General features: G+C 35.1%; 1 protein-coding gene across 3 annotated transcripts in view; it reads left to right on the top strand.

The window, feature by feature from the left end:
• Positions 1-12,244, top strand: part of LOC124360837 (KH domain-containing, RNA-binding, signal transduction-associated protein 2-like) — a 293,477-nt gene that overhangs the window by 264,496 nt on the left and 16,737 nt on the right. For all 3 annotated transcript variants that reach the window (XM_046814781.1, XM_046814780.1, XM_046814778.1), the window contains exon 4: positions 572-705. In XM_046814781.1, coding sequence (XP_046670737.1) covers positions 572-705 — 134 coding nt within the window. The remainder of the gene's footprint in view (positions 1-571; positions 706-12,244) is intronic.

Here is a 12,244-nt window from a genome sequence, read left to right as displayed (position 1 = left end):
ATTTTTAAATATTAAAATGTCTGTAGTATTTACTGAAACCTTCTCATATTAATTTTGTGTGTGTTGGTTTATCAATTGGTTTTTGGGAAAATCATCTTGTATTGTTTAAATACTTGGTTTATTTAGTCCAGAATTATACAAATTCACTTTTGTCGACTTAATTTGTTTATGAACCTTACTTTCTTGTGAATGTTAGGTTCACGAATCACAAAGTATAAAAAAAAAACAGATAAATACATGACAAATTTGGTTTTTTTTAAATATGAGCAATATTTCTGTTAGAATTTTGTAATAATCTTATAGCAGCACAAGTTTTAATCAATAAAACAAGCAGACAAATGATGATACTAAAATTATAATAAATAATTCCAAACTTCAATTTTTGCAACGTTTCACCTAATGATTATTTGTAATTGAGGTCTTTGCAAATCAATACTTGTATAAGAAGGGAAAATTACATTATATATATATATATATATATATATATATATATATATATATATTTACGTGTAAGTCTAATGCTGTTTTTAGTCTCTATTGTAAGAAATACTAACAATATTATTTGTAATAGAACACGCGGTGAATGGCGGTGGTCGATTACGAAACATGACAGAACTGCCTCAGAGGAAGATGGTGGATATAACAAGAGACAAACCTATCAAAGTGACCATCAGAGTTGTCGTTCCTGTGCGGGATCATCCAAAGGTAAGAAGCCTATCTTAATTGTAGATAAGATGACACGATAGAACAGTCTCTAAGAAAGACGTTAGATATAAGAAGAGACAAACCTATAAAAGTGACCATCAGAGTTGTCGTTCCTGTGCGGGATCATCCAAAGGTAAGAAGCCTATCTTAATTGCAGATAAGATGACACGATAGAACAGTCTCTAAAAAATACGTTGGATACAGCAAGACACAAACCTATAAAAGTAACCATCAGATTTGTCGTTCCTGTGCGAGATCATCCAAAGGTAAGAAGCCTATCTTAATTGTAGATAAGATGACATGATAGAACGTCTCTAAGAAAGACGTTGGATATAACAAGAGACAAACCTACCAAAGTGACCATCAGAGTTGTTGTTACTGTGCGGGATCATCCAAAGGTAAGAAGCCTATCTTAATTGTAGATGACACGATAGAACAGTCTCTAAGAAAGACGTTGGATATAACAATAGACAAACCTATCAAAGTGACCATCAGAGTTGTTGTTACTCGTGCGGGGACCATCCAAAGATAAGAGGCCTATCTTAATTGTAGATGACACGATAGAACAGTCTCTAAGAAAGACGTTGGATATAACAAGAGACAAACCTATCAAAGTGACCATCAGAGTTGTTGTTACTGTGCGGGATCATCCAAAGGTTAAGAGGCCTATCTTAATTGTAGATAAGATGACATGATAGAACAGTTTCTAAGAAAGACTGGATATAACAAGAGACAAACCTAACAAAGTGACCATCAGAGTTGTTGTTACTGTGCGGGATCATCCCAAAGGTAAGAGGCCTATCTTGTAGATAAGATGACATGATAGAACAGTCTCTAAGAAGACTGGATATAACAAGTGATAAACCTATCAAAGTGACCATCAGAGTTGTCGCTCCTGTGCGGGATCATCCAAAGGTAAGAGGGCCTATCTTAATTGTAGATAAGATGACACGATAGAACAGTCTCTAAGAAAGACTGGATATAACAAGATGATAAACCTATCAAAGTGACCATCAGAGTTGTCGTTCCTGTGCGGGATCATCCAAAGGTAAGAAGCCTATCTTAACTGTAGATAAGATGACATGATAGAACAGTCTCTAAGAAAGACGTTAGATATAAGAAGAGACAAACCTATAAAAGTGACCATCAGAGCTGTCGTTCCTGTGCGGGATCATCCAAAGGTAAGAAGCCTATCTTAATTGCAGATAAGATGACACGATAGAACAGTCTCTAAAAAATACGTTGGATACAGCAAGACACAAACCTATAAAAGTAACCATCAGATTTGTCGTTCCTGTGCGAGATCATCCAAAGGTAAGAAGCCTATCTTAATTGTAGATAAGATGACATGATAGAACGTCTCTAAGAAAGACGTTGGATATAACAAGAGGACAAACCTATCAAAGTGACCATCAGAGTTGTTGTTACTGTGCGGGATCATCCAAAGGTAAAGAAGCCTATCTTAATTGTAGATGACACGATAGAACAGTCTCTAAGAAAGACGTTGGATATAACAATAGACAAAACCTATCAAAGTGACCATCAGAGTTGTTGTTACTGTGCGGGGACCATCCAAAGATAAGAGGCCTATCTTAATTGTAGATGACACGATAGAACAGTCTCTAAGAAAGGACGTTGGATATAAACAAGAGACAAACCTATCAAATTGACCATCAGAGTTGTTGTTACTGTGCGGGATCATCCAAAGGTAAGAGGCCTATCTTAATTGTAGATAAGATGACATGATAGAACAGTTTCTAAGAAAGACTGGATATAACAAGAGACAAACCTATCAAAGTGACCATCAGAGTTGTTGTTACTGTGCGGGATCATCCAAAGGTAAGAGGCCTATCTTGTAGATAAGATGACATGATAGAACAGTCTCTAAGAAAGACTGGATATAACAAGTGATTAAACCTATCAAAGTGACCATCAGAGTTGTCGCTCCTGTGCGGGATCATCCAAAGGTAAGAGGCCTATCTTAATTGTAGATAAGATGACACGATAGAACAGTTCTCTAAGAAAGACGTTAGATATAAGAAGAGACAAACCTATAAAAGTGACCATCAGAGTTGTCGTTTCCTGTGCGGGATCATCCAAAGGTAAGAAGCCTATCTTAACTGTAGATAAGATGACATGATAGAACAGTCTCTAAGAAAGACGTTGGATATAACCAGAGACAAACCTATCAAAGTGATCATCAGAGCTGTCGTTCCTGTGCGGGATCATCCAAAGGTTAGAAGCCTATCTTAATTGCAGATAAGATGACACGATAGAACAGTCTCTAAAAAATACGTTGGATACAGCAAGACACAAACCTATAAAAGTAACCATCAGATTTGTCGTTCCTGTGCGAGATCATCCAAAGGTAAGAAGCCTATCTTAATTGTAGATAAGATGACATGATAGAACGTCTCTAAGAAAGACGTTGGATATAACAAGAGACAAACCTACCAAAGTGACATCAGAGTTGTTGTTACTGTGCGGGATCATCCAAAGGTAAGAAGCCTATCTTAATTGTAGATGACACGATAGAAACAGTCTCTAAGAAAGACGTTGGATATAACAAGAGACAAACCTATCAAAGTGACCATCAGAGTTGTTGTTACTGTGCGGGACCATCCAAAGATAAGAGGCCTATCTTAATTGTAGATGACACGATAGAACAGTCTCTAAGAAAGACCGTTGGATATAACAAGAGACAAACCTATCAAAGTGACCATCAGAGTTGTTGTTACTGTGCGGGACCATCCAAAGATAAGAGGCCTATCTTAATTGTAGATGACACGATAGAACAGTCTCTAAGAAAGACGTTGGATATATAACAAGAGACAAACCTATCAAAGTGACCATCAGAGTTGTTGTTACTGTGCGGGATCATCCAAAGGTAAGAGGCCTATCTTAATTGTAGATAAGATGACACGATAGAACAGTCTCTAAGAAAGACGTTGGATATAACAAGAGACAAACCTATCAAAGTGACCATCAGAGTTGTTGTTACTGTGCGGGATCATCCAAAGGTAAGAGGCCTATCTTGTAGATAAGATGACATGATAGAACAGTCTCTAAGAAAGACTGGATATAAACAAAGTGATAAACCTATCAAAGTGACCATCAGAGTTGTCGCTCCTGTGCGGGATCATCCAAAGGTAAGAGGCCTATCTTAATTGTAGATAAGATGACACGATAGAACAGTCTCTAAGAAAGACGTTAGATATAAGAAGAGACAAACCTATAAAAGTGACCATCAGAGTTGTCGTTCCTGTGCGGGATCATCCAAAGGTAAGAAGCCTATCTTAACTGTAGATAAGATGACATGATAGAACAGTCTCTAAGAAAGACGTTGGATATAACCAGAGACAAACCTATCAAAGTGATCATCAGAGCTGTCGTTCCTGTGCGGGATCATCCAAAGGTAAGAAGCCTATCTTAATTGCAGATAAGATGACACGATAGAACAGTCTCTAAAAAATACGTTGGATACAGCAAGACACAAACCTATAAAAGTAACCATCAGATTTGTCGTTCCTGTGCGAGATCATCCAAAGGTAAGAAGCCTATCTTAATTGTAGATAAGATGACATGATAGAACGTCTCTAAGGAAAGACGTTGGATATAACAAGAGACAAACCTATCAAAGTGACATCAGAGTTGTTGTTACTGTGCGGGACCATCCAAAGATAAGAGGCCCTATCTTAATTGTAGATGACACGATAGAACAGTCTCTAAGAAAGACGTTGGATATAACAAGAGACAAACCTATCAAAGTGACCATCAGAGTTGTTGTTACTGTGCGGGATCATCCAAAGGTAAGAGGCCTATCTTAATTGTAGATAAGATGACATGATAGAACAGTTTCTAAGAAAGACTGGATATAACAAGAGACAAACCTATCAAAGTGACCATCAGAGTTGTTGTTACTGTGCGGGATCATCCAAAGGTAAGAGGCCTATTTTGTAGATAAGATGACATGATAGAACAGTCTCTAAGAAAGACTGGATATAACAAGTGATAAAACCTATCAAAGTGATCATCAGAGTTGTCGCTCCTGTGCGGGATCATCCAAAGGTAAGAAGCCTATCTTAATTGTAGATAAGATGACATGATAGAACAGTCTCTAAGAAATACTGGATATAACAAGAGACAAACCTATCAAAGTGACCATCAGAGCTGTCGATTCTGTGCGGGATCATCCAAAGGTAAGAAGCCTATTCTTAATTGTAGATAAGATTAAATGATAGTACAGTCTCTAAGAAAGACGTTGGATATAACAAGATACAAACCTATCAAAGTGACCTTTAGAATTGTCGTTCATGTGCTGGACGTCGATAAGCGAGAAACTAATGTTACCTGTAACTTGTAGTTAAGTAAGGCTATATGTTTTAACTGTAATACTGTTATGCAAGTATGTTAATACAAGGAGCTATAGCACGGTATGTAAAGTAATTAAATTTGATTCTGTACATAAAAAAAACTAAAGATTAATTGAATAACAACAAAGTTTTAATTTTTTGATTGTAGTTAATGGTGACAAGCAGACGTATTTATCATGTATGAGATGGTGGTTTACTAGTTATATGGCAATGAGCCGAGATGCAAAATAAACTTTTTCGATGTGTCACGGAGTATCCATTTCCCCAATGAGCCATGAAGTATCACAAAATCTGGCATAGATACCTTAAGCTGTACTGGCCCCCTTTTAAACAAATAGAAGAGTTGTAATATATTGCAGGACAGTTTTTCTATTCGAGAGCTACATGACAAAACTACGTTAAGTATGTTAAGCAAGAATTAATTAAGTAATTATGACCATTTTAAATGTCATAGGTCCTAATTATTATGTTAATTAATATTAATGATGTTAAAGGTCCTAATTAGGACCCTTGAGCAATAATAATATGATACAAACAGTATATACAATGGTATCTGATACAATGGTCTCAGTTTATGGGGAGACACCTTTTTAACAACCCTGAAACTTATAACTCAGTCAAATAAGGCAAAAAGGGAACAAACCTCTTAAGTCGTGTAAGATATTTGTGTTACGAGATATCATATTTATAGTAATAGGCACGAAGTATTTAATTTAATATTGTATGATTGGTAAAACTAAAATAAATATTTCGTATTGAATATTTAATTTATAATTAATATCTATAAATATAGTATATTAAATAATAAATAAAAAGAATTTCCATAATATTAATAGCATTTTAAGTGAATTATTAACTAGGGTATATAACTCATTTATTTATAGAATTCTACTAGCTGACCTCAAGATAACGTACATGTAAGCCCCCCCCACTCTTTGCGCTCTAACTCAAGAAAGGTTGAATGTACATAAAATTACTTGAGACAAAATTTGAAAGGAATTTTCCGTTCTACAATTTTTTAACCACCTTAAATGTCATTCAGCGCAAAGGAAACGAGATATTTGCATACACAAAAAAAAACACAATTTTTGTGAGCTTTAACCTGAGATGTCTTATGAAGTCACGCAATTATATGAGACATTGGAAGTAAGTTTTATAACACAAAAATAAAGACGTACGCAAATTTGTAGCTTATTATATTTCATTCTGAAGTTGCATCCTTATTTGACTGGACTAATGTCAGGGTGACTAAACTAGACATCTTATCACCTCTCTTTAAACAATTATGTATTTTACCAATAAAGAACTTATGGGTCAGATTCCGTTATATGCCCCCAACGCTTGAACTTTTTTTAATGAACTTAGAACGTTACAAAACGATGTAGTTGAGTAACAAAACTAACATTATGCCCCCAACGCTAATTTTTCATTGACGGATGATTATAATGAATTAAATTGGTTACTAGCTAAGAAAAAAGAATACTTACGTATTATATCGACCACACCCCTACATTTCTCCAAACACAAAAATTCAACAAAAACAAACATTACCAAACAAAAACTAAACTCTGCCCCGCGCTGATATCAACACAAGAAAAACATCCCTCGAGATAATACCTATCAGTAAAATATCAAATTCTAGAGGGGCTGATCAGAAATATAAATTGAATTATAATGGAAAGGCAATTATGTACCGCGCAAAAAACTTAAATAATCATGTGATGCCGCGCGGCCTGCCGTAATCGGGATTCTCGAGAAAGATAAGATAACAGCGACAACAATACCGATCGCAATGCCTGGAAATGCTTGTTGATTGATGGAATGTTAGTTCTGTTACTCAACTACATCGTTTTATAACGTTTTAAGTTCATTGAAAAAAGTTTAAGCGTTGGGGGCATATAACGGAATCTGATCAACTTATGTATACAAGGTCCTCAGAATTTCCTTTGATAGAAGCGGTAATAATAGACAAAGCGCCAAAAATAGAAAAGGAAATTTTGAGAAATAGATTAGACGCAATCGTACCTGAACAAACCACAAGTGTATACACGACATTTATTATTACTTGGACCTGAAAATGTATAATGTTTTTTTCTTTTGAAATAAAATAATGTAAAGAGGGAACGAGATTTTCGTAGAGCTTCAAACGATTGCTATCGGAAACTGAGGATGTGGTTGCGCTGCTCAGAATACTCAGACAGTTTTACTATTGCAGGTGTTTCTCCGAGAACGTACCCTAACCCTTCCCTCCATTTTTATCTGCTCCGTATCAGTTTACACTTCTAAACATATTCAAGATTTTCCTACCGACAAACATATGTATTCTACAAGAAATAAAAACAATTTGATTGTAACCCATCATAATAATAACATGTTCCGAAAATCAATACAATATCTAGAGCCTACAGTTTATAATAATGGAATGTCAGATTATTTAAAAACCAGACCTTCCCTTTAATATTTTAAAAATAAGCTAAAGACTTTCTTGTAAAAACTGTTTTCATTCCACAGAACTGACAATTAATCTGTTACTTTTATTAGTTTTCAATTAGTCAGTCAGATTTAATATTACACTAATAATATTATTCATTGCACTTTTCTAGATTACGTTTAGAAATGTAGTAGCTTTATGTTTACCGGTACTGACTATTCTTGATAGATGTAATGTCCATGAGAAATAAATGATTATGAATTTTGAATTTCAGATAAAACACACTATATTCAGTAACAAACAACAATATAAGTAAACATAATACTGTAGACACCTTTTCACTCCAAAACCATGTTAGATTTGTCTCCGAATTAAATATACTCGTATAACACTGTTATCGTTAATGTTATTTAATGCTCGGACACACATAACTTTAAGTAACTATAATACTATAGCCACCATTTTACTTCAAAGCCATGCTAGATTTGTCTCCGTATTAAGTACAACACTTTTATCGTTAATGTTATTGTATGCTCGGACATAAATAACTTTAAGTAACTATAATACCATAGTAAACATTCTACTTCAAAGCCATATTAGATTGGTCTCCGTATTAAGTACAACACTTTTATTGTTAATGTTATTGTATGCTCGGACATAAATAACTTTAAGTAGCTATAATACCATAGTAAACATTCTACTTCAAAGCCATATTAGATTGGTCTCTGTATTAAGTACAACACTGTTATTGTTAATGTTATTGTATGCTCGGACATAAATAACTTTAAGTAACTATAATACCATAGTAAACATTCTACTTCAAAGCCATATTAGATTGGTCTCTGTATTAAGTACAACACTGTTATTGTTAATGTTATTGTATGCTCGGACATAAATAACTTTAAGTAACTATAATACCATAGTAAACATTCTACTTCAAAGCCATATTAGATTGGTCTCTGTATTAAGTACAACACTGTTATTGTTAATGTTATTGTATGCTCGGACATAAATAACTTTAAGTAACTATAATACCACAGTAAACATTCTACTTCAAAGCCATATTAGATTTGTCTCTGTATTAAGTACAAACACTGTTATTGTTAATGTTATTGTATGCTCGGACATAAATAACTTTAAGTAACTATAATACCATAGTAAACATTCTACTTCAAAGCCATATTAGATTTGTCTCTGTATTAAGTACAACACTGTTATTGTTAATATTATTGTATGCTCGGACATAAATAACTTTAAGTAACTATAATACCATAGTAAACATTCTACTTCAAAGCCATAATATTAGATTTGTCTCTGTATTAAGTACAACACTATCGTTATTGTTAATGTTATTGTATGCTCGGACATAAATAACTTTAAGTAACTATAATACCATAGTAAACATTCTACTTCAAAGCCATATTAGATTTGTCTCTGGTATTAAGTACAACACTGTTATTGTTAATGTTATTGTATGCTCGGACACAAATAACTTTAAGTAACTATAATACCATAGTAAACATTCTACTTCAAAGCCATATTAGATTGGTCTCTGTATTAGGTACAACACTGTTATTGTATGCTCGGACATAAAATCACACAATACGTAAATAAATCACACAGTCTATTATAAATCACAATCAATATATTGATACATTGTTGTTATTGTACAGTGTGCGTTGTTTTTTTCTGAGGAAGAGACAAGGTAATGCACACAGGTCCCAGCCAATAGTGTGGGACTCTCACAAAAAATTTGGACTACCCATTAAAATTCTCCTCTATACTTCAGGGTCCTAACCTGGAAATTTATCACATTACTTCAGGTTATGTCTGATTTTAACCTAAGCCCTCAGAGCTCGCGCCGATCTGACCTTCGAAGACCTAAGGTCTAGACCGTGTGGCGGTCCAGGTCAGCCTTCTTTGCGCGTAGGATTTTCTAAACGAAGTGCAACAAACAGATCTCGTGTTCATGACCCTCCTGCGTCACTTCAGGCAGACCGGGTCTACCGATAAAGCAACAACAGGGTGTGTTGCCTCGTGGCGAGGCCTTTCCCAACGCGAGAAGCGGAAGAAGGTGACTTCCGCGTCGTTGGGAACGCTCGGGAAAAAGATGCAGTTCGTTGACTCGTGTTTTGCCCATACGAAACAGATAAGCCTGGGAGTTCCCATGTCCATTCAGGAATTAGGTGAGGTAGTAGTCCACCTAACTGTGACGTGTTCCACCCAAGGTTGGATCTGGGGGATGAGCCCTGCAGTCCATCGTTCTCCACATCTCCTAGAATTTACAATATGATCGGGCACGTTATTAAGTGTTAAAAAGTTCATGAAGGAAGTCACTATTTATTTGTTTGTATGGTAACACTTAGACCACTAAGGCTAAAAATTGGAGTGCAAAACTATTCATAAATGGAAAACTATAAATTAGCTTGAATTATTAAAAAAAACTCGTGGTTCAAGAACTATTGAAATGCGAATGTTGAGTTTAGCTCCAGTTCACCTTACTCTTACGTGCAGCATCTGAAATCTGATGCTGTTTCAGACTTGATTCCTGAAATCTGCAGTCATGTTCGTCTGAAGGGATTCAAAATATAGTCGGTGACGAAGAACGAAGTAGTTCAAAACGAAACCACCCAAGCATCGTTTCGACATCAGAGACAACAATGTTGCTGGCTTTTTTTGTATCCCTTCAGACGAAAATGACTCCAGATTTCAGGAGTCAAGTGTGCAACAGCATCAGATTTCAGGTACTGCACGTAAAGGTGAACTGGAGCTAAACTCAACATTCGCATATCAATAGGTTTTGAACCACGAGTATTTTTTAATAATTCATGACAATTTATAGCTGTCACTTATAAAGTTTTGCACTCCGTTTATGGGCCTGAGTGGTTCAAATTTTAAAATAAAAACAAATAAATGGTGACAATTCATGAAGTTTTTAACATTTAATAACACGTTCCTGAACAGAGGCTGCACGTAAAAGGAAGGTGAACTGGAGCTAAACTCAACATTCGAACCATATCATTTCCCACCATAGCTGCTTTAACTATTGAAATATTTATTGCTTTTGAAGGGCATTCATAGCCCTCTTACGTAACAGTGCAGAGTAAATTAAATACATTTTCGAGGTTTTAAATCAATCTATACATTGACCACCAACATGACGCAATAAAAGTATAAAAAGTATTATGTTATATATTAGAGGGCGTAATATTGAGTACAAATGTGGGTCATAAAGTTTGGGTTTGAATCACAGGGGGTCGGCGACCGTGTTGGCATGCATGGTGTGTGGCCGAGCATAAGTACCCGGTATCCGTCCCACACCCTCCAAAGTGAATTACTTCGGCCTTCCTTTCCCGAGGGAAACGTTTCGATAAAATATTCTGTTGCCTTGATTTGTTTACTTCACCGAACTGAATTATCTGGGCTTTCTCCAAATTGATTGAATAGTGCATCCACTCAGGTTTCATCTATAAAGTTGCAGTTTGACAATAAACTTGTGTGGGAAATAAATAAAATAAAGGTTTCAAAGTGGCAGTACGGTCGTGAAAATGGTTCAACAGAACGTCAATCAGTCGAAGTAAATTAAATTCGGTTCATGAACGAATAAAACACAATGTTGGTTGAAACAATATTGTTTGCGTGTTCCGAACGAGCCATTGGTGTTAAACGATTTCTAAATAAATTATATTTAAATTTATTTGTACACGCAGTATTTACTGTACACTTCGGTCGCTAGTGATGAAATTAATTTTTTAACCCACAGTTGATGACAAAACAATATACACACGTGGAAACGCTGATGTAATAACTTTTGTTTACACGTTCGTCGCTTAGAACAATGTATGCCCTAATTACTAAAATATTTAAATTAACTATACAGTACACCCGTATGAACTGGAATTGCAGTTTTTATATTAAAATACTGGTAAACATCGCAATATTGAAGTGTCATAAGCTTCTGAGCCAAACATTTTAAAGTCCAGCGTGTTAAACAAGTAAAATATTTGAAATTAAACCAAAAGAATACTCTATGCTGTTCGATTTCTATTATTTTTTCCAATGACAAAATCAACGTAAATATTGTCATATCGCTCAATAATGTACTACTTAATGCACCTTTCTGATATAGGGTTATATATTAGACCATTTAAAGTGTTACAATATAACGCAGAAATTCAGAAATAATCATAAAAGTTTCAAAGATAACTTTCGTCATAGAAGTGATATTAAGAATATTTGTATGAGTTTCATGAGGTGACTAAGTAATGAGTTTCCACATACGATCTATGAGGACTCATTTGCCGACATTGTTTAATATGCCGTTATGACGACGGGAGTTCGGATTAATGAACCTGACGAGAAACCGCGGAGTTAACCGCAACTGCACTCACAACAGTGATGGGACAACCGAATAGTCGAATAGTATTCGAATACAGCCAGGTTATTCACATATTCGAATACCTCAAAATTAATTCGAATTCTTTTGAAATGAATAGGATTTCTCTGGAAGAATTGAATTCAAATAGAATATTCGAGAGCTGTATTTACATTCATGTAGAAATATTTATTTTAGTGAAAAGTTTCGTCATAGAAGTGATATTAAGAATACATGTATGAGTTTCATGAGGTGACTAAGTAATGAGTTAATGAGTTTCCACATAGGTTCTATGAGGACTCATTTGCCGACAGTGTTTAATATGCCTTTATAACGACGGGAGTTCGGATTAATGAACCT

This window comes from Homalodisca vitripennis, chromosome 4 (genome assembly GCF_021130785.1).
Source record: "Homalodisca vitripennis isolate AUS2020 chromosome 4, UT_GWSS_2.1, whole genome shotgun sequence".
Taxonomy (NCBI): domain Eukaryota; kingdom Metazoa; phylum Arthropoda; class Insecta; order Hemiptera; family Cicadellidae; genus Homalodisca; species Homalodisca vitripennis.
This window is presented reverse-complemented; position numbering and strand designations above follow the sequence as displayed.